General features: G+C 38.8%; 1 protein-coding gene across 2 annotated transcripts in view; it reads left to right on the forward strand.

The window, feature by feature from the left end:
* Window positions 1-5,151: 5,151 nt before the first annotated feature.
* The window catches only part of LOC149001788 (RIBOSOMAL RNA PROCESSING 5), an 82,511-nt gene continuing 64,677 nt past the window's right edge, over window positions 5,152-22,985 (forward strand). For both annotated transcript variants that reach the window (XM_089136251.1, XM_089136252.1), the window contains exons 1-9: window positions 5,152-5,501; window positions 6,200-6,380; window positions 6,483-6,688; window positions 7,203-7,343; window positions 7,565-7,741; window positions 19,155-19,254; window positions 20,241-20,359; window positions 20,504-20,626; window positions 20,723-20,794. In XM_089136251.1, coding sequence (XP_088992377.1) covers window positions 6,218-6,380; window positions 6,483-6,688; window positions 7,203-7,343; window positions 7,565-7,741; window positions 19,155-19,254; window positions 20,241-20,359; window positions 20,504-20,626; window positions 20,723-20,794 — 1,101 coding nt within the window. In that variant the 5' untranslated portion in view covers window positions 5,152-5,501; window positions 6,200-6,217. The remainder of the gene's footprint in view (window positions 5,502-6,199; window positions 6,381-6,482; window positions 6,689-7,202; window positions 7,344-7,564; window positions 7,742-19,154; window positions 19,255-20,240; window positions 20,360-20,503; window positions 20,627-20,722; window positions 20,795-22,985) is intronic.

Below are 22,985 nucleotides of genomic sequence, written 5' to 3' on the forward strand. Positions count from 1 at the left end.
CCCTTTTCATCACATAACCCTTTGAACATATCGGAGAGATACTCTCTACCTCTATCCATTCTAAGAGTTTTAATCTTTTTATCTAACTGATTCTCAACTAAGCTCATGAATTTCTTAAAACATTCCAGAGCTTCTGACTTATGAGAAATTAGATAAATGTGACCATACCGTGTATAGTCATCTATGAATGTGATGAAATAAGCCTGTCCTTTTCTAGTATGCACATTCATGGGTCCACACACATCTGAATGGATAAGTTCTAAAGGAAGAGAGGCTCTCAAAGCCTTTTTAAATGGTTTTCTAGTTGCTTTTCTGCTAGACATGACTCACAAAGTTGGCAAATCAGATAGTGAACCTTGGCCTAAGAGACCTTCTCTTGCCAACTCTGTTCATCCTATCTAAGCCAATATGTCCTAGTCTAGCATGCCACAAATTGGAATCAATACACACGGTATTTTGGCAAACAAAAGCACTACTAGAATTAAATGAATAATCAATTGTATCCAATACAATGAAACCATTATCAAGAAAACCATAACCATAAACTGTATCACTCAGATACAAAACCAAAGAATTGTTTTCAAATACAACTCTAAAACCATGTCTTAAAAGATAAATAATAGAAACAAGATTTTGCCGAATGTCTCGGAGCATACAGCACATCATGGAGTAACAACGTCTGGCCACCTCGCAAAACTAATTTGCATGTGCCTATGCCATGAACCTCCACGCTTGAGCTGTTCCCCATCGTTATTCTTTTGCTTCCTCTTGGAATACGACGGTATTCCACGAAGCTCGAGCGTTCCCTTGTTATGTGTTCTGTCACACCTAAATCAACAATCCACAAAGGATTTAGTTCAGCAAGCATAGTAGAACTTGTTACATAACAAGATGAGGTATAACACACAGTACATACCTCTTGCTCAGTGCAATCACGAGCAAAATGACCAGGCTTTCGGCACTTGAAGCAAATCAAAGTTGATTTCTTCTTGCCAGCACTAGTCCCCCTTGAACGCTTGGGGCCACTCTTGTTTTTGTTCCCACCCTGGTTACTTTGCTTGGACCGCTGAGGTTGAGCTTTCTCTCTCTTGCGCTTGAAGCCTGCACCCTTACTAGTGCTAGCTTCAGCAGCAAATACATCAGTTTGAGGGGTATCGGCCAACATCCGATCCTCATCAAGCTCAAGGTGCTTGGCAGCTTGATCGAAAGTCTTGACCTCATCAGCATGAGTCAAGAAGATCTTCATATGCTCCCAAGTCTTTGGCAATGACCCGATGACTACGGAGACTTGCTCCTCATCGGTCTTCGGCGCCCACATGCGCTCAACTCACTAATCATGTTAGACATGATGGTTATATCTTTGCCTCATGGTGTGACCCTGGCGCATCTTATAACCGTCAAAGGTGAGTCCGAGCTGGCGGCCTCTTGTGGTGGAAGTCCCTCCATACTTTGGAACTTCACGAGCCTCCCACAAAGACTTTGCAGTCCTATGCTTCTCATAACGAAGCATCAGGTCATCCCTCATGGAGCTCAGGATTGTAATCCTGGCTACCCGGTCTTTCCTCTTCCAAGCATTGTATGTATCAAGGTCCCTGCGATGCTGTGCAGTGGTACCTTCCTCAGGTGGGTTCATGGTCTGGTTTATGGTCTCCAGCATATCCTGCTCTTCCAGGAGATATTGCACCTTTCGGTGCCAGAGGTCATAATTCCTCTCATTCAGCTTATCTCCTTTAGTGAGGTCAACAACAATGCTCTTGGTAGCAGCCATTCTTTCTAGAGATATTACATACAAGAATGAGTTCAATAAATCTAGCATAAAACACAACTCAAGCAACAGCAAATCACACTAGCATAGTCAACCTATGGGATAAGCATTTAAACCAAAAGAGATGCTAACAAACATTCAATCAAATTCTCATGCAAACCCACATAGACTTATACACTAGTTTCATTCTGTGCAAGAAACATGATTGATAGACCCAAAATAAAAAATAGTTTTATTAAAATAAAACATGCAATCATGTTAAAGCTATGAGGTGGTTCACACAGAACACTTCTACCTCATTAGCTCCCACTAGGCCCCAATAGGCCCTCAATGCCCAAACATCACATAGATTGTCGGGCCATTGGTGTCCAGTAAGTTAGAAACACATTTCGAATCGGATAGACCAATATCCAAAAAAATCCATCCCCCATGCAGATTCGGATTCGTGCGCCTTTATGCCCAGACGGATGACCGTCGCCAGCGGATTCCGTTCGTGACCAGGCGGACCGATCCGTCTGGTTCAGACCGATCGGACCGTCCGGCCAGACGGATGACCGTCTCCCCAGACGGAAATTCCAGCCGGGTCACCGTGACTAGTCGATAATAGACGGACGACCGTCTAGTCGGACGATCGTCCGTCTGGTCCCTGATGACAAAAAAACGGCGATTTTTCAATTTTTCTTGAACGAAATTTTTTCAAAAAAACGGAAAACACGTTTTTTCACCCAAAAAATCATCCAAAAAATACATGAAAAAAATCCAGCATTAATTATTAAACAAAAATAATTATCATCATGGATTATAAATTTTGATGCAAATCTTCATTAGGGAAATTCAAAGGATCCTCCCACTCGGATCCGAATCAAAATTAAGGGTTTCCAAAAACCCTATCAATTCTCCCATGGGTTTCGTATTAAACCCTTGATCCTCCCATTGGATCCATACAATAAAATTAAACAATGGGGAGGAACAAAAAAAACGTGGGAACCAATGGCTCTGATACCAATGTTGGTAATAGTTCAAAAGTAATTCAATTCAATTAATTGATGGGGGAAAGATTCCTTACATGGATTCGCTTTCCCTTACTTGAAGTATTCGCAGCGGAAGTCTAGATCCACGTTCTCGTTCCACCACCAAAGCTTTACCTGGGAGATTCCACAATCACTGGGAAAGGGAATAATATCCACAACCCAAATGCCGTGGATTAATGGAATGAAGATCAAAAACTAGGAAAGGAAAATTTTCCAAGCCTGCGATTCTAAGAGAGAGGGAGAGAGAGATGGAGCCGCCGATTCTCAGAGATAAATCTCGTGCGAATGAATCACTCAATTACTCACTAATGCGGTGGTTACCAAAATATATAACCCTATTTTGTAACCGCCCTAATAGTGAGTTTCCAATATTGCCCTTGGGCATTTAATTTATTAATCATATTAATAAATTCCAACATAATAGAATAATGAATCCAGCTGTCCGATTAGATCAGACGGCTGGCTTGACGGTCCTACGCAATAATTGCGTAGGACCTCAGCAAAATTGTTGTTAAAGTAGAGAGTAATGATAATGATATTGATTTTTTTAATTTGTTTGTAGATGGTTCTTGGGATGCTAGAACGGAATATGGCGGGAGAGGATGTATCCTTTGGGACTCATAGGGATTCTTTGTGGCATGACTGTGTGTTGGAAGTGAAGGAGCTTCAGCTGCGCTCATGGAATTAAAAGCATTTTGGGATGGCTTACTTCTAGCGAAGTCTTTGGGGATCTCCAAAATACATGTCCACTCAGATTTCATGCCTGTTGTTCAGGCCCTGCATGGAGTTAAAAACTCGCTTGACTGGATGTGTTTAAGTCTCACATCTGAGATTTCTCATATTTCTTTAGACCTTCATATTGTTAAGGTCTCTTATATTTCTAGGTTTTGTAATATTTTCGTTGATTGCTTGGCTAGAGGAGCCAATCGGTTTAGACTATTTTGGCATTGGTGGGGTATCCCACCTTGTTTTGTTGTCTCCCTCTCCCTTCTATCTTCAAGTTCTTTGTCGCTTGACTTGTTCTCTTCATGAAATTTTCATATTGTTGACCAAAAGAAAAAAAGAGAGACTACACCTTTGGTTGAACGGTAAAATTCCGTATCATGGATTGAAAGAGAGAAGTAGATGGTTCTCCCCTTCCCCCACCCCCCAACTCATACTGAACTGTTTTTGCCACGTGATCCGAGTAAAGAATGGGTTTAGGAGAGCTCCTCTCTTCTCCTAGTTGGCTGAACTTGAATGGGTCACATGGCACTTTCATGGAATGGTCGTTATGAACTCCATGTGTTGCTTCAGCTTTTGTGCAACAGTGTATTAATTGTGGCAAGAAAGAAATGGTAGAATTTTCAGTAGATCAAATCCGAGGAAGCAAGGTCGGTGCTAGCCATGGGGGTGGGATATACACACAAGTTGGGATGCACAGAAACAATTCCATACAAGAAGTTGAGATGCCTGGAAACAATTTCATACAAAAAGTTGGGATGCAAAGAAACAATTCCATACAATTCAAGAAACAAACAATTCTTTAATCGCTAAAACATCCACACTAACTTCACCAACAAAAAAGATTATTGACCCAAAAAAAAAAAAAAAAAAAAAAGAGAGAGAGAGAATATGCTATAGTGGGTAGAACCACCTGAGGGACGGGTGGCCATAAATTGTGATTGCTTGCTCTGTGGCATGCTGGGAGGTTATGGTGCAATATGCCGTGACCAAAATGCTAAACCAATTTTGCCTTGTCAGGAATGAAACAATGTGTAAACATACTTTATGCATAATTGTTGGCGATTAAAGCAGGCTTAATCAAGGCGAGAGAGCTCCAAATTTGATGAGTGCAGGTCAGATCTGATTTAGAAACGACGATTTATATGTTACGTGGGTACACTTTGGAGTATCATACTAGAGAGTTGAATACATGTGTGGACTTCTTGGTTGGATTCATGCAATTTGAATAGGAAGTTCACTTTCGCCCTTGAACCCTCCTTGTAGCTCTTTCCTGATTATTTAGGAATGATGCTAATTAGATGAAATACTACTGCCTCTAGCGTTTTCTTTCTTTTTTATTTTCTAGACTGGATTTTTTTCTTCCTTTTTTGGTATTCATTTTCTAGATTAGATAAGGCTACCTTTGTCCCAAAAAAAAGAGAATACAAGTTTGCTACTGTGGTTCAAATGATAAAATTTGAACCGGTTCAAATCTAAAGAAAGAAAAATATTTGTTAAAAAAATAAAATAAAGAATAACTTAAAAACATCAAGGGAGAAAGAGTGATGAAAATTTGATATTTGGTGGAATCAGATATTAAAATTTAAGTAGGAGAGGTTTTACAAATACAGCCCTGAGTATAGGGAATGCTAGAAATTTCCTCAAACTTTAAACCCCGTTTAACCTGCAGAACAAACGGCTCTAGGGTTTAACATTCCAGGAGACAAAATTCGTCCATGGTGAGCTTGGTTTGATAGAAACACGGACCGACTAAACCACTGCAGAAGTGGGCAAGCTATAAAATTGCCTCCATCAACGTTGCTATCCATAAACTCCACCGGTTCCTCTTCTTCATCTTCATCGTCTCCGGTTCCTTTTTTGACCAAAAAATTGTCTCTGGTGACCCCGTCCCCTCGCCAAACAGAGGCAGCGGTTCATCTCTTCATCCTCTCATCTCGGCGTCTCCTGGTGGTGGGATTGTGAGAAATAGAGCAGCTAAGGTCAGTTAAATAAATCGCAGAGTTGTCGTGCCTGTTTCTTCCCCAGCATTTTATCGAATAGGTTTTTTCCCTTATTTGGAATCTTCTATTCTCATATATTTCCTCCTGTTTCATAGCAACAAAGAAACTTTCTTCCTGTGCCTGACGGGTATGGAAACTTATTTTTGTCTTCTATACGAAAAGAAAGAAAGATATCCAGATAGACCAACTTCCTGTAATCCTCTTACTAGCTTAGGGCATGGCTGCAAGTCCTGTTAGCAGCTTTCGTCATAGCTACAGCAGTTCTTGTCCTACTTTCTCATTCAGTTATTTATTCAATTTGATTTGCTATGGCTGTGAATGTCTGTTATGTTGGTCCACATTTTATTTTATTTTTCCATATTTTTTGAGAAGTATTTTTGCCGTCTACCTGCTTTAGTGATGTACATAACTTTACCTTTGTGATTAACGTTTCAGAACTTACTAAGGTTGGTACTCTTTTATTCTTCAACACTAAGCTTCACCACTGATATTTTTGAATCGCTTTTGAACTAAATCTATTGTCGTCGCTTCTGTCCTTATGGGTGGTTTAATGAAATGCTCCAGACATTCCTAAAAATTGGGATTTTGGTTTTGAGAAAAACAGAGAGTATTATCTTTCTCATGGCATTGTCATTTTGTCATCTTCTAACAAAGTACGTTTTTTTTTTTTTTTAAAGCACTGCCAAAAATTTGAAATGGCACCACGTCCCACTAAGTTCCTGAAGAAGAAATCCAGAGACGGACCAAAGCATCAGAGCTTCAAGGAAAGCTTAAAGACCAAGCACAAGTCTAAAGAGGTTAATGGGCAGATGGTCTTACCTATGCTAATGGAAGACGATGCTCCTGACTTTCCCCGAGGTAGTATTGGACATGGAAGATGTTAATATCTTGGGAATACTTGAACTTTCTGATCTGAGGAAAATTATCACGCTTGTAACTTCATCCATTGATGTATTGTAGGCGGAAAAAGTACTCTGAGTAGACAGGAAGAGGATGAAGTTCGTGCTGAGGTTGATGCTGAATTTGAAGCAGAGGAGAGGGAGTTGAAGAAAACAAGGAAGACAAAACATAAAAAGAGTTATACAATGGAGGAAGATTTGGGATCACTTTTTGGCGGTGGTATTACAGGGAAGCTACCCAGATTTGTGAATAAGATCACTCTAAAGGTATTCAAATTCGAACACATGTGACTGCCATTAACACTTATATACTTGCTGAAACTATATATAAGTTACATAGTTTTGTTCACATCTTATTAGCTCATATGGTTTTCCAAGTGATATAATATGGAGAAGCTCACATTTTTTCGAGACCATGTAGTCTGGTCTGCCTAGAGCATAGTGCAGGTGTCGCCCAATACATTGCATACGTGGGTTGGAATAACCCTTGCCTGTTTAGGGGCCTTCTTGATCAACTGCGCTAGTTGTGTGGGTCTGATTAGGAATTGCAACGGCTTACTTGGTAGTTGCTTCTTTCCGTCCAGGCCCTCCATCAGTCTTTGGTGTTTGATGTTGTAATCATCACCCTTATTTCTTTGAATTTATTCTAGGTACTTTAGAGAAAAGGAGAATCCTTTGATTGTTTGCTGTAAGATAGTCCAAAATATTCTTCATGATTTTGATGGTTCCTGATGATAAAGTTTTTTTTTTTTTTTTTTTTTTTGGGTATGTTAATCCACAGAATGTTTCTCCTGGGATGAAGCTTTGGGGAGTCATCTGTGAAGTTAACCAGAAAGATCTTGTAGTCAGTCTTCCTGGAGGACTCCGAGGATTGGTTCGTGCAAATGAAGCTTCTGATCTTTTTTCAGAGAATGAAGTCAAGGTGGTACATTCTGCTTGAAGGACTATGTGAATTGGTGTTCATGGATGAATTGATTTCTCCAATTTTTTTCTTATATTGGCTGTTTTGCTTTTGCTTTATTTATTTATTTATTTATTTCTCTTCTCTTGTACTCAATGTACAAGCTTTTGTGTTGCACTTACTCTTGTTACATGCTACAGTCTGGAATCTATTCTGAAGGTATCTCTTTTCTTTATTGGCAGGATGTGGATGGTAATTACCTTTCCAGCATATTTTGCATTGGACAGCTTGTTTCCTGCATAGTTTTGCAAGTCAATGATGACAAAATGGAGGATAAGGGGAAGAAAAAGATCTGGCTTTCTCTGCGTCTTTCTTTATTGCACAAGGGCCTCATGTTTGATGCTGTTCAGGAAGGAATGGTATGTTGCTGCACTTGTTGTAAAAAAACCAAAGGGTGTTTACATCTGTTGTTATTTCTTGCTCACAGATTTAAGGACTTACTTCATAGTTTTCTTGCAATCACATTTTGTTAGCCTGGTCAAAGGGTCTGAAATGAGGGTTGTTTCATGATGATCCGTGGTGCAGATTGCAGGGAAATATTAATTGCGATATTTAGAATCTGAAATAGTAGGCTGAAATGTTGCTTAATTTGTTGAGATGGTGTATTTACTCTTCCAGGAATGGAAAAAAGAAATAGTTTGTTTAGTGGGCTTCAATTAGAACCAATCAGTTGAAATGTCCTTTAAAAAACTTAACTGGATTAAACAACGTTGATTCTAGGACCTCTTTTGGGATCAGTAGTGAAATTACACGGTTACCTCTTTGAAACCATTTATTCTTTCTTCTAGGCTCTAAAAGCACAGAAAACCAATGAGACCTACCTAATGTTTCTTAAGGCAAAATGCTGAGTAAAATGGTTAGAGCTTAGTGATTCTAACTTTGTTATTTTCATGTCTATGAAGCCTGGAACAATACTTCAGGAACTTGGGTTTTGCTCTCAATGAAACTTACCCAAACAATGCATTTTTTGCCATGAGTTTTGGTTGGCAAATGGCCAAAATGGTTGGAAATTTCAGCGGAAATGTTGAAATCTTGATTGAAATATTGTTCCTTTAATACACCTGTTATTTGGTCTTAGCCAAGTTGAAATCACCAAAATTAAATTTGAGCAAGTTTGAACTATGGCAGTACAACAAGTATCTACTCCGGACCCATGCTTCTTGTGAGAGACAGTTTCTCTCTCCACCAAATTAGTAGTATCAAAGCAGTGGCAACTGACTGTTTTAAGAAGATTTTTAGATCATCTCCTATGGCTTCCACTGGGCCTATTCCTGAGAGTCTACTCAACAAGTCATTTACTTTTAGAGTCGCCTATACTTGAGGACAAAGTATTAGCCGCTGGGCCTATGGTTATATGAGATTCTTCTCAACTTCTTTGGAAGACATCATCAAGGCCCTTTAGAGGTTCTTCAACCCTAATCAGATCAAGGTGGTTAACCACACCTTTCTCCGCCTCCTTCCTACGTACGAAGGTGCATTCACTATGTTCAACGTGAGGCCTCTTTCTTTGTTCAATCTCTTGCAAGTTCATTGCCCAAGTCTCTCATTGTTGGCAGGAGTGTCTTGGGTAATATCCTCCCCTACAATGGAATTGTTAAGAGGCATTGGTTGGAAATATCATTCCTTGTTGCCCTAACTAGGATTAATATCCCCAAGCCTCTGACTCCTTGAGGTGGGACACCATCACTAACGTTTTGGTTAAGATAGTCTTGCCCCTGGTTATTGTCAATTGGATCCATCACTGCATCTTCTCTTCGCACTTCTAACTACTTGTACCGATAGTCTGACCTGTTACTTTGCCTCTATCATGGGTGTTTGCCAAGCTTTTCCTCTCTCCCTTTCATTTTCAACCTCACACTTGGGGCCCTTTCCAAAAGCATCTAGTGTTTTATGGATCAACAACTTTGTTACCATTCCCAACTGTAAAGTTCTTAAGTTCTCTCATGTTGCATTTGTAGATCATCTCATAATCTTCCAATAAATAAATATTGCCATTATGTCTTACTTATTAACATCTGGAGGGTATGTGGCTTTCAAATTGATCCTCCAAATTTCACTTTTCCTAGGAGGTGTATTTGATGTTGAAAATTTTAGTCCGGTTGAGAAGATAGGATTCTCCATTAGCCAATTTTAAAATTGCACATCTAAGTTAGATTTTATTCAGCTGTGGAAGGGCAAGGTTACATCTTAGCCGCTTCCTTGGAATTGTTTAGGTTAGTCTTTCAGTCAGTTTACATTCATTGATCTAGTGTTCCGGGGTTGCCTCAGGCCACCATCATGGAATTGGAGTGCCTTGTGTCCATGGTTGTCAAGGCGGCAAGGCGACCAAAGTGTTGAGGTTCCACCTAAGGGATTAGGCGACAAAGTGGTGCCTAGGTGGCAATGAGGCGACCAAAGCGGTTGGGTCAAATTTATTCAATATAACTACTTTTAAACTGATAAATATATATGATAAGCTAAACAAACATTCAAGAATCACATTCATCTCCAAGAATCATAATTATGAAAGATTATCAAAAAAGGAACACAAACATAAGTTCATCTCACCAGACATCATAATATATGACTATGACCTATATCAAATTATAAGTATGAAAATGGTAGTAGTAATCTACATTTTTACTCACCTCTATGATAGTGTGATGCCAAATAAGTGCCGTGTCAATCTAATGATTCATTGATGCCCGATTCCGAAATGACTAATTATTAAATTTGTATATGGTTTTGTAGAATAAAATTTAATTGAAAAAAATAAGAAAAAATATTATTATGTACAAAATGTCAAAAAAGCGACTACTTTGGCTTCTAGGAGGCAATAAGATGCACAAGGAGACAAAGCAACAACAATTAGGAGAAAAAGCGGTTGAAAAACTGCATATCAACAAAGGGGTGCCAAATAAGGCGGTTGAAAAACCGCTTTACTGCCTAGGCGGACGCTTTGACAACCATGGTTGTGTCTGCCTTTAGGATTTGAATCCTCCAGATTTCGTTCCGAATAGTTGGGCCACTGTTACCTTCCAAGGATGAAGGAGTTCTTTGCTTGTGAAGAATCAAAGAGGTTAACTCAATTTGTATTCTTAAGCTGATGAACTGATCTAGAAGCTTGTGGCCAAAAAGAAAGTATTTTGGTCAAATGGGCTTTCTCTAGTCTTCTTCATGATGATTCTATTTGAACTATTCATTCCATCATTGATGCTTCGTTGGGTATCGGGTAAGGGTGTCAATCGGTATGGTACCAACTGTGAATATTGAAAACCAGAACCGTACCGTACCAAATTTAAATGGTACGGTACGGTTTCGATATTTGAAAAAACGGTTCGGTACGGTTTTGGTATTAAATCGGGACGAAAAAATGGTTTAAACACGTTATGTAGTGCGGTACACTTTTGGTACAAACATACCCATGCCACTTTTGATATTAGTTCATTAAGATCCTAATGAAATTGCGACCAAACAATTGATAGAATTTGATATTAACAGAGACAAAGCAAGTAAATCTAAGAAGATGAGTGAAGGACAAAACGAAAAACTGAAATAGGGAATTATAGATATGGTAAATGTAAAGTGATTTCATTATAAAATTATATTTATATCCCCTAATTCGGTACGGTACCAATTCGGTATGATTTCGGTACATACCGATGGTCCGATGGTATGAGTACCTAAAATTGGATCCGTACCGAAGAAATTCGGTTTCGGTACGTACCGTACAGAATTTTGAATGGTACGGTACGGTGTGGTGTGATTTTAGATGGCGCGGTTTGGTACGGTTAAACGGTTTCGGTATGCAATTGACACCCTTAGTTTTGGGGTAAGATTATGAATCATTGGACTATTGCTTTAGGGGTTGTGGTGTAAATCATTTCCAAGGGTTCCATGTGGCACAGGGTTAATCCCCCAAACTTGGGACCCTCATTCAATGCAGGGGTGTTTTGATAATTTTCCCAAATTTCTGACAACTAGGTCTGGTTCCCATCAAGTTCAGGATGTTGTCTAGCCCTTATTTGTATTTTACTTTATTTTCTGTTTAGCATTTTGCAAGTTATTTAAGATTCTTTGTCTAACTGAGATTCCCATTTGTGTTGGGATCCCCTAATTTAAGTCTATTTTCTTTCTCCTTATTTTTAAGACTCCATATCTACTCTTAGGATTTGGATTGGAGTCACTAGAGTTAGTTATGGAGTTTTCTTTTTTGAGTACACATTTATTAATCAATTAGTAGTTAAGAGTTAGAATTGGTTAGCTAGTTAGAGTTCTAATTGGTTTTCCAACTTGGAGTCCTTTTTGATTCCTTTATTTGAGGCTATAAATAAAGCATTCAAACCATGTCACAAGTAAATTGAATTGAATAAAATAATCTGAGCTTGAAGGCAAGCAAGGTTGTGCTTCTTGGAAAGGCCATGGCGGATTTAATGGTGTTTCTTCTTCAAGTTCAGCGGTCCTATTCAATTCCAGCGACATCAATCAACCCAAGTAAGTATAGATTCTACAGACCCATCCCAGCCCCTCCCTAAGCCCTTCCCTGATGTAACCACGATTCTAGGGGTTAGGGTTTTGTGATTGCTTCCCTAGAGATAAGGTTGGCCTAGAATCCAATCCTCTTGTGAATCCGCAAAGTAAGTAACAAATCTAGATGGGATGGATAAAATTGATAAATTTAGGGATTTGGGTAACCTATGGGTTGTAGAATTTGGTCAATAGGGAAATGTGGAGTACGTTTAAGATTTTGTGCAGAGATATGGGATGACCTAAGATTGGTAGGAAAAGGAATGGGGTGAATTAGGGTTTATATGGGTCTGGTTTGAGATAGGGATGGGCAAATTTGATTTGGGTAAGTTTTGAATGAGTCAGGTTTTAGCAAATCCCTATGGGATGATTAGGGGATGATGAAAAGGGAGATAGCTAAAGAGATGGACTGTTAAGGGGTTCTTGGGACCTTGGTAAATTCTTGGGGACTTTATATTGATCATTCTCTTTTGTTTCTTTTCTTCTTTCTTTCTTTTCTTTTGTTTCTTCTCTTTTTTCTTTCGTTTCTCTCTTTCTTTTGATCTGCCGCAAGAGGAAGGGGGGAAGGGGAGGGGCTGAATGGGAGAAAGAAGGGGGGAAGGGGAGGGGCTGAATGGGAGAAAGAAAGGGGGGGGGAGCCGCAGGGTCAAGGGAGGGTGAGGGTGCTGTCTAGGGTTGTTGCAGGGGTTGGGAGATCTTAGGGGTGGGAGGGGGCTGTTAATGGCTGCCAAAGGGATGGGAGAGGGAGGCGGTGCTTCCGCAAGGAAGGTGTTGACAAAGGTGGAAGTACATATGGGCTGAGGAGGCCCATGCCCCCCCTTCAGAAAATTCCGCTTCTTCGCAATTTGCATTAATTTTTCCTTTTTTTCTCTTCCCACATGTGAAATATCATTATTGCCCCCCCAAAAAAAAAAAAAAAAAAAAAAGAGAAAAAATAGCTTTTAAAGGTAAAGATAACGGGTATAAATGTCATTTAAATCCCATACTTACAATAAAATCCTATAGTTAAGGAAGAAGTAGTTAAATCCCCATTAGAAACTAACTCCTCAATCCCTAAAATTCCTCTCTACTTATTCTCCCTCTTTCCTTTCCTATTTCTTCTCTCCTCTTTTTTATTTGTTATTCTTTTTATTTGATTTTATATTCTCTCTTTCTTATTTTTTCTTTTTATTTTATTTTATTTTATACTGTGAATGAAATATCTATAATTTGTAGGGTAACTAGCTACCATGATTTGTTTGGTTGCATCTAGGCTTTTATGTTGAAGTCATGTTTTTTTTTGTAATGTTGATTTTGTAAGAGTTTCTTTTTATATATTATTTGTAGAAGAAATCATTCTTTAAAGCTTAAAAGAGTTATTCTATTTGAACCAAAAAAGAGAATTAGTCTGTAATATATGTGTATTTTTTTCTGTTAGCGAACTTTATGCTTTGATTGACCTATAATTTGTGAGGCTAAAAATGGCATTATAAATAATTTACCTGTATTTTTATTGTGTTGGCCCATGTTTTACTATGATAAAAATAATTCAGTGGGAACCCTAGTGGATCCCACACAGGTCCACACACTATGTATGGTGAAAATGCATCAGTGCTGCCTTGATGGGGAGGTGATCTGGACTCTAATTAGTCTAACACCCCCCGGCCGCCCCCAAATGTTAAATCTTGGCTCCACCACTGGGTATCAAGTGGAGAGGAGGAAGGGGAAGGGGGTAGGGCTGGTGTACTTGAAGATGCTGCTGGTTGTTGAATTGAAGCTGGAAGAACTTGAAGAAGATGAACTCAAACCCTACTGTGGCCCTCCCAGGAAGAATACGACTCAATTCCCTCAATTTCAGATTTGTATTCAATTCAAGTGTCTTTACAATGAGTGGGGTGCTTTACATAGCCTTACAAGTTGAGGGAAAGACTTAGACTCTGACTGGGAATTGTAATTTGACTCAACTGGTGAATCTTTTATAGATTAGGATCCCCTGTACAACAACTAAATAATAACCACACAAATAAAATAAACTAACTTGCATAAAAGTACCAAAGTATCCAAAAGGAATCTTAATTTAAAATAGATTCCTAATGGCATGCCAACTCTACCTAGGACTCACTTAACTGACTCAAACGAGGAACTGAAATCAAATTTGGACTCACAAAAATAAGAACAAAAATTCTGGGATAAAAATGATCAACTAATTAGGTGGGGAATGACCAAATTGTCCCTAAGGGGTTTCAGCCAGCCCACTAGTTGCGTCACTTGGATTGGGCCTTGGGGCCCAATTTAGAGTTTTGGCCAGGGAAGGGAATCATGCTTACATCATTCCCCCTTATTTTAACTTACCCACAAGCCTTCGCCACCCCTCCCCTCTATTGTGAACATCCCCATCCCCTTCCTAAACCCTGTGTCACCTGTAGGATTCCTTCCCCTTCAACCCTATTCCACTCCATCTCCTGCCCGCCCTAACCCTAAAACCTAAGTACAGCCTCTCCTTCCCTTGTGATGTAAACCAATTCTAGGGTTTTGAGATCTGAGTTTAAACCCTAAGATTGGGTTCACTCCAGGATCCTCTGTTTGTGAACCAGCAATCTTAAGGGTTTCTCTTGGGAGAATGAGGGTTTTAATTACCAAGCAGTTCCCAAGATGAGATGGGATTAACTGGAGAAACTGGTAATTAAGGTTGGGAACAAATTCAGACTTTTTTTGGGTTTTTTTTTTTGGGGGGGGGGGGGGTTTGAGGGTCTTGCAGCAAAGGGAGGGAGGGGTGTAAGCAGCAAGAGAGGGAAGGGTGTAGAGCAATGGGTCTTGGAAGCTTGCGGTTTGGTCTTGGATGGTTTGAGGATTAGTTGGGTGAGAATAGGTGGCTGTCCTAAGGTTCCTGAATGAATCTTCTCTCTTTTTTACTTTCTTGATCTTTCTTGGGATTCTAGATGGGATCTTGATCTATTTCGTTTCTTTCTTTCTTTCGTTTCTCTTCTCTTCTCTTCTTGGTTTCCTAGGTTGCTGCAGGCTTAAAGAAGAAAGGAAAGGAAAGGAAAGGGGAAAGAGCTGTCCTCGGGGTTTAGGGGTTTTTTCCTCCCCGGGGGGGGGGTAGAGGATGAACTAGGATTTGAAGGAGAAGGGTCCTCTAGATGCTGCAGGGCTTGGAAGGGGGCTGGGGTCGTCTGCGCTAAAGGGGAAGGGTGGGGGAGGGTCTGTGTGAGCTAGGGAAGGGGGGGAGGGGCTGGGATCGGGAAGGGTGGGGATGTACTTTCTTGAGAAATGGTGTAAGGCAGGCTCCAGTGGTGATGTAACCATGATTCTAGGGTTATGGTTTTCTGATTGTTTCCCTAGAATTAGGGTAGCCCAGAATCCTGTCCTTGTGTGAACCAGCAAAGTAATTATCAAACCTGGGAATGAAAGATTCTTAACAAACCTAGATGGGATGGTTAATTTGGGTTTTGGGAAAAATTGGAATTAAAAAAATTTGGTGGGCTGTAGAATTTGGTTAACAAATAAATGAGGGATGGGTTTAAGATTTCGTTGAGAGATAAGGGATGAACTAGGGTTGCTAGGAAAAGGGATGGGGTGAATCAGGGTCTATATGATTATATGCTTTGAGATAGATGGGGTGTTAACAAATCCCTTTGGGATTGTTTTGGATACTCCAAAATCATTCTAGGGTTGAAAGAATAGTGGCGGATAGGTCTGGAAGGGTTTTGGGTGTTATGGGTTAAATCTTAGGTGTGGGAATGATTCTTGGGATCTTTGTGAGTTCTTGGGCACTTTCTTGATCTCTCTCTTTTCTTCTCTCACTTTGTTTCTTTCTTTCTGTCTGTTCTTTTTTTCTTTTCTGAATTTCAGATCTGCCACAAGAAGTAAAAGGAGAAAGAGGGGCTGAATGGGAGAAAGAAGAAGGGGGAGGCTGCCGCAGGGTATGGGAGAAGTGGGGGTGGGTTTAGGGTTGCTGCAGGGGTGGTGGAGGGGTTTTGTGGCTGTTGCAGGGATGGGGGAGGGCTGGGTAAGCTTGCGTAAGAAAGAGGGAGGGTGGGGGAAGGTTGCGGCTGAGGGAGGAAGGGAAGGGGACTGGGCTGCTGTACTTACTTCAAGATGCTGCTGTTTGTCGAATTGATGCTGGAGATTGGAAGAACTTGAAGAAGACGATCTTAAAAACCCGCTGTGGCCCTCCCAAGATGACCACAACTCAATATCCTTCAAATTCAAAGTATTCTATTCAATTCAACTTAACCTTACAATGAGACTGGTGGGCTGTATTACTGTATATAGCCTTACGAAATTGGAGGGAAAGACAGACTCTAACTAGGAATCAAATTGGAGGGAAAGACAGACTCTAACTAGGAATCAAAGCTTGTAACTCAACTAAGGAATCCTTTATAGATTAGGATCCCCCTTACAACCAATTAAATAACAACCACAAATAATAGAAACTAACTTGCATAAAAATAGCTAATTCTCCAAAATGAATTTTAATTTAATAGATTCCTAGTGGCATTCCAGTTGTCACTAGGATTCTCTTTAAGAAACACAAATAAAGAAGTAAAATATTTTATTCCAGTAATTTTTGTTTTATTTTTGTGAGTCCAAATATGATTTAACAAATTAAGTGAAAAAATGACCATTATGCCCCTAGTTGGGTTTGGCCAGCTCAATAGGTGCGCCACTTGGGTTTGGCTTTGGGGCCCAATTTAGGGTTTTTGCTAGGGGTAGGTTTCTTGCCCACATCATGTGTTTGTTGAATTGCTGTTGAGGATGAAGAGCTTGATAATTTTGCTGTCATCCTCCCAAGAAGACTGGGATCTGGATTTCCTCCAAACTCAGATTTGTATTCATTTCAACTTGAAGATTACATGGCTCAGAGGCGTTAGTTATAGCATTCGTTAAAGAAATAAAGGACTCTCAAATGGAAAACCAATTAAAATTCTAATTGGCTTGTCCATAACTAACTCAACTGCTACTTGACTAAGACTTTGTTTCAAACAAGAAAACTCAATGACTAACTCTAGAGGACTTCAATCCAACTTCTAAGAGTAGATATAATATTCCTAAAATAAGGAAATTAAAGTGTAATCAGATTATGGGATCTCATCATGATTGGGAATGCCACCTTTTGACTAGGACTCTTAAATAACTTGCAAAATATTAATGAGAAGAATAAAAGAAAAATATGTGTAAGGTCCAAACAACACCACGGACTTGATGGGACCCACCCCTTGTTTCACAAATTTGAGCAAAACTATCAAAATACCCTTTGATAGACTTAGGGGTCCTAGGGTTTGGCGAAAAAGCCCTAGGGTTTGGCGAAAATCCCTAGGCCTTGTGGAACCCCTGGAAATGATTTACAATACTTCCTTTCTTCGGTAATCCCACGGTAGCTTGGAAGACCTAGAAAACCCTAATTGCAGAATTTTCCCTAACCCAAGAAAGACCAAGATTGCAAGAAAAAGAAAGAAAATAAAGCAAAGACAAGATTGCAAGAAAAGAAAGAAACTAAAAGCAAGAATGTGATCAAGAATCATAGGACAGTGATCTACCTACTGTAGAAGAAAAATTCGATTGAAATTGTTGAAATTTCGGTCGAAATGCTGCATTTTAAAAAATGAAATGAAATTCCAATTATTTCGGAAAAGTGTCAAATTTCGACCGAAATTTTGGAGGTTTCGACCAAAATTCGACTATTTCAACAGAAATTTTGAACATTTCAACATTCCAACTTGTTTTTCTTTAGTTTTTGTTGATTTCTATCCCATTTTCACCTAATTTCCACAACTCCTTTGCCTTTAAACACCTCTTTTGCTCCTTTTTTTTGCCTCCAAACACCTCCTAAGCCACAACAACTACAAAGGAAACTCCGGCAACAATAAAATGTGAAGCATAAGCGATACCCAACAGTTCCAAACTTCCCCTTTTTATTTTTGTTTTTTTTTCATGCCTTAAATGATCTTGTATTGCCGTGAAATTAATATATGTTTAGCCTAGGACTATGATCTATGATTGTGTTTTGTTACTTTTCTTTTTATTATTTGCTACCATTTTTTCATTTTCTGATTTTAATAATTATTTTCTAAAATTGTGTATTTTTATTTTATGTATATATGATGTATAAGCTTCAACTTAATATATGTGAGACACCATCACTTGATCTAGTCGGTCATTTTATTTTGTTGACTTGTTGTATATGTAACCATTCTACCAAACAATTCATGTATGCTGATAATTTTATGCCTGTATGCAATACAGTTTGCACTTGTCGGAACCAATCATTTGTTAGTATACTTGAATGATAAATTTTCGATAGTTTTTTTTTTTTTTTTGGCAAAATACTAGTTCCATTGTGTTTATTATGCTTGAAATAGGTAGTATGCAAGAATCCAAATCATTTTGAGTCCATATGAGGCCCTAAATTGAAGTTTCAATTTCCAGAAAAAAGAGTCCAGTTTTGACAGAAATTTCGACCGGAACATCGAAATTTCGGCCTTTTGCAAGGTCGAAATTCCTGTTTCAGTTGAATTTTCTTCCTTGCTACCTACGCACTTACCAGAAAAAGATGTGTTTGTCACTAAAAAGCATGTACCTAAAGCGTGTTTATAAAGTGTTTGATGCTCTAAGCCTCTAACCTACATAAAAGATTTGACCCCATGTTTTACGGTGTTCACAGTTCACGTAAGTAATACCAATGAGAAGTTAGCCAATCGAATACCTAGAAATAAAAGAGATAAAACTCAAACATATATTTTGTAAATTAAGAAATCAGTTTGGTTAGAAAAAGATTAGAAAAGAAAAGCATATTGCTTTGGTTTAAGGTGTATCAAGCTGTAGCTCAGGATGCCAAAGTTATGCTTTACTGACCAAAGCGGACACTTTTTGGCTTTAGAGAAAGCATACTATTGCTTTGCCGTAAAGAATCACTTCATTGCCTAAGTGGCGCTTAGGCACCCCTTTGGTGGTGCTTGGACAACTATGGTTTGTTGGACAAAGAGAAGGGGGGCTGGGGGGGGGGGAAGGAGGAGGGGGTAGTTGCATTTGTCTGGTTATTGTTGCACTGTTGCATGCACTGTAGGCATTAAAGGAAAGGAATTGTTTTCAATGAATGAAATATGCTTCTTCTGGTTTACAAATGTATTTTTTGTAATTTCTATCAACAGATTTAATGGCCATGGTCTCTACCTGCTGATTTGCACTGAAATCTCTTCCCATTATTTTATGCGTTCTTTGTCCTCTTTAATGCCATATGAGTTTTTAGTAGAATGAGCACAAATTTTGTCTCTCTTGTGCTTGCAGATCTTGTCAGCCTATGTGAAAAGCATTGAAGACCATGGTTGTATTCTTCATTTTGGATTTGCTTCTTTTAGTGGGTTTATGCCAATAAAAACGCCAACTGGTAAATTTCACTTAGTCATTGTATTCTACTTTTGATAAAGAACTTGTTTTTTAGTTAGTATTTTTAAATGGAATGGATTCGTTTTTGATTGGTAAACATGGAATATCATTGTGTGTATTCAGTCAATCTGTTTTCTAATTGAGATATTTGGGAGGAAGGGGGTTATGTATCTAATTACATTATTAAGATAAGTTATTAGTAGTGTATGAAGTCTTGGACCAAACATTCAGTGGGTGCATGCTTTGGTTACTCCACATTTGTCAAGGTACAGCCTGGCTAAAGTGGGGTCTTGAGTCCCAAGCTGATCCAGTTGCCTCATGTTTTGAGTTACATACCTAAATGTCCATTCATGTGTTCCTTAATCCTCACATTTGTCACTCTTATGCATTTCTTAGCTTTACCCTTATAAATTTATTGTATAAAATAATTTACTATGTTGTGTTTTATATCTTGAACTTAGACCTATGGATTACACATGATGTAAAAATTTGGCCTGCTATGAATTATGGTGCTTGACTTGGGTCCTCGAGTCTTCCTAGGCTTTGCCTGAGTGTCATGGAATGTGACCATTCCTTTGGCATCCCTTGGCAACTTGACACCTATGAGTGTATCTCTCACCTCAGATAGTGTCTGAATTGTATAGTTTTGACCATTCATTATTGCCGTCTTTGTGAACATTCTGGAAATAAAGAAGGTTTTCATCATCCAGGATGGTTGGTTATTGGCTCTGGGAGCCCTGGAAGTGGATAATGGTGGTTGGTGTTGCAGGATGATCTGTCACAGAGTTGAGTGAGACAATGATAATTGTGTTTTGAAAAATATAAAATCTTGATTCTTTTACCCTAGATTATTTGCTCTGAAAATTTTCTTATGCTGCTGCAAAGAGATCTACTTTATTATGCTTGGAAACTATTATATGGTCTGCTTGGATAGGTTTTCTTTTGCTTAGTCGTGTTATGTGTTTCTGGTAATACTGCCTTTTGCAGCCAGTGGTGATGGCAAGATGATTACCGGCCAGCTTGTCCAAGGGGTTGTGAAAAGTATCGATAAAGCCCGTAGAGTTGTTTATCTGAGTTCTGATCCTGATATAGTGTCTAAATGTGTGGTATGTTCTCTATTTTGTATTATTATTTATCCTTATTCATGTCATATCATGATTTTTCATTCTTTTAGCATGTCTTGGCTACTTGGATTTTGATTTCTCAAGCGGCTGTTCTTTTTCTGACATTGTATTTTCTCATCCTCACAGACCAAGGATCTCAAGGGCATCTCGATTGATCTGTTAGTTCCAGGCATGATGGTCAATGCTCGTGTAGAGTCAACACTTGAAAACGGGATTATGCTCTCATTTTTGACTTATTTTACGGGAACCGTAAGTTTACTGTTCTCCATTGTTGTAAGACAATATTAAACTAATATCCTGATTCCTGAAACCTATACTAAATTAGTTTTCTTTAATATTTTTCAGGTTGATATTTTTCATTTAGAAACACCTTTTCCAGACACAAATTGGAGAGAGAATTATAGTCGAAATAAGAAGGTACTTCCATAAGCTTTGTCCATCTTATGTCCTTTACGCAATGTTGCATTTTATTATTAATTTTTTTGGGTTCTCTTAAATGTGGGAGTTGTTTGCTTAAATGTGATATGTGATGGATGTTCGATCTTGATAATGTATGGTACGTGCACCTTGTTGCGCTGGAACCATACATGCAGAAATGCTCATCACCATATTACATTGACATCTAGGTGTGGTTGGTGGTACTTCATCTTACTGCTTTAAATGGGACCATGTTCCCCATGCAGTTCAAGGAAGAAGTTGCCTTGTGGTACTGTTTGCAGGGTTTTTTTGTGGGGCCCATCAAGCCAGCTTGCGTGGGTTGGAGATCTGGAGCTGCAAAGTTCTTTTAGTAACTGAATATTTGGTTTATAAATCCATGCAAGCAGTTATTTACTTCTTTAGTCTTTTTAGTAGAAGTTCATTATTTCTTCTTTTTTTTTTTTGTTTGGGGGGGGGGGGGCATCTAATAGCAGTGGATCCTGTAGAATGGTTGATGCAGATAAAGCAGCAAAGTGTGGGATTATTTTGGTTGGAATAGGCCTTGAGTTGGGTTCTCTACATCCTTTAGGTTTTCATTGTAATAAACCATTTTAAGGGGCTTAAAATATGGGTAATGGGTAGGCATACAGGCTTTACTTAGTTAAGTATTTTATTTCATTAATTAGTAGTTGCTCGTTCTAGTTAAGGATTGGCTACATCTTGCATGAATAGAATTCCCATTCTATGTTGGATAGAATTTTAGCCATGTTTGACACTTTTCTAGTTAGATAAGCATATTTTCTATTTAGGTATATACTTGGCTATTGCAACTTGCAAGTACACTTTTAGTTTCCACTTACAGGTTGTAACTTGTGATGCCATAGACCCCGCTACTGTTTTATCAGTAAAGAAAGCTTTGCTCCTCAAATTCTGTTGTGGTGATTCCCAGTCATATCCTCTTTCCTTTCCTTCTGCTTTATATTTGGTGGTTGTAAACTGCAATTATTGTTGTTCTGAAGTTTCTGTTTCTGCTATCAATTATCATTCATGGACCCGTCTCTTCTCCAACAGGATTCTTCATTTATTGATGAGCAAACCAGCAGATGAGCTTGATTTCTTGATTAGGGCTTAGAATCTAGATCTTTAATGGTCGAGTTATCAACATTTTCCTGTTCTGGTTACCTGATCCTGTTTTGAGTTTCCTTAACTCATTAGATCTATTAGATTTCTGACTCGTACCATATGATCATTCGCAGATTTTATATGCTATTCTACTAAATCAGAACTATAGTTACTACATTTCAGTTGCATATTAGCTTTTGATTCTGCGCTATAGAATTTTCCTTTGATCTGGTGTCCTGGTTCCTAAACTTCTTGCTGTTGTTCTGGTAAGTTCCTTGTTAATGTTTGCAGTCTACATTAAGGATTCCATTCTAGTTTCTATTTTATTTGTTTTCTATTTTCCTTCTGAGTAGCTTAGACTTTCTTAGTTTTGGCTTGGTAACCAAGTCGCAAGGAGAGGTTGTATTCTTTTTATTAATTCATTGGTTATTAATATAATTAAAGAGCAAAGGCCACACTAGCCTACATATTGGATGTTTTGACACCACAACTCTAAGACTGTCAATGTGCTGAGCCAAGTGACAAACTGACGCGGTGAATCACTGAATCCTTGGTTTGGGATTTGTTGTAAAAAGCCTTCCATGCAGGTCATAGGTGGTTAAGCTGGTGGTCGTATCCCATTCTTCTGTACTGTTCCATAGGTTTTCCCAGCAACTTTTTCTCACCATCGTGTGGCCTTCCAGTAGATTGTCGGTGATTCTGGCTTCTTTAGGTTTGCTAGTGTAGTTTGTTTCAGTTTAGGGTATCTATGAGACTAGTGAGTACTTCGATTTGGTCAAACTTTGAATGGTGATTTCATGACTAGTACCTTAATAGGAGGCATGGATTCTGAAATCCAGGCTAGCACAATTTTCTGGTAGTGCTTATATTCACCATCTGGGGTTAATTCCAGTCAAGGCTTTAGGATTCGGTTTTGCCATGGTTTTTAGTCTTTTGACCAGTGATGAAATCGAGTTCTGCTCTGATCGAGATGAGTTGCTTATTTCCCATCAGGACTGTCTGGTGGGTTTTGTACATTATGAAATGATGGAAAAGAAAAAAGAAAAATAGGTGGGTGTGTGTGTGTGTG

This window comes from Hakea prostrata, chromosome 10 (assembly GCF_041222555.1).
Source record: "Hakea prostrata isolate BN-2017 chromosome 10, UWA_Hpros_2, whole genome shotgun sequence".
In the NCBI taxonomy this organism is placed as follows: Eukaryota; Viridiplantae; Streptophyta; class Magnoliopsida; order Proteales; family Proteaceae; genus Hakea; species Hakea prostrata.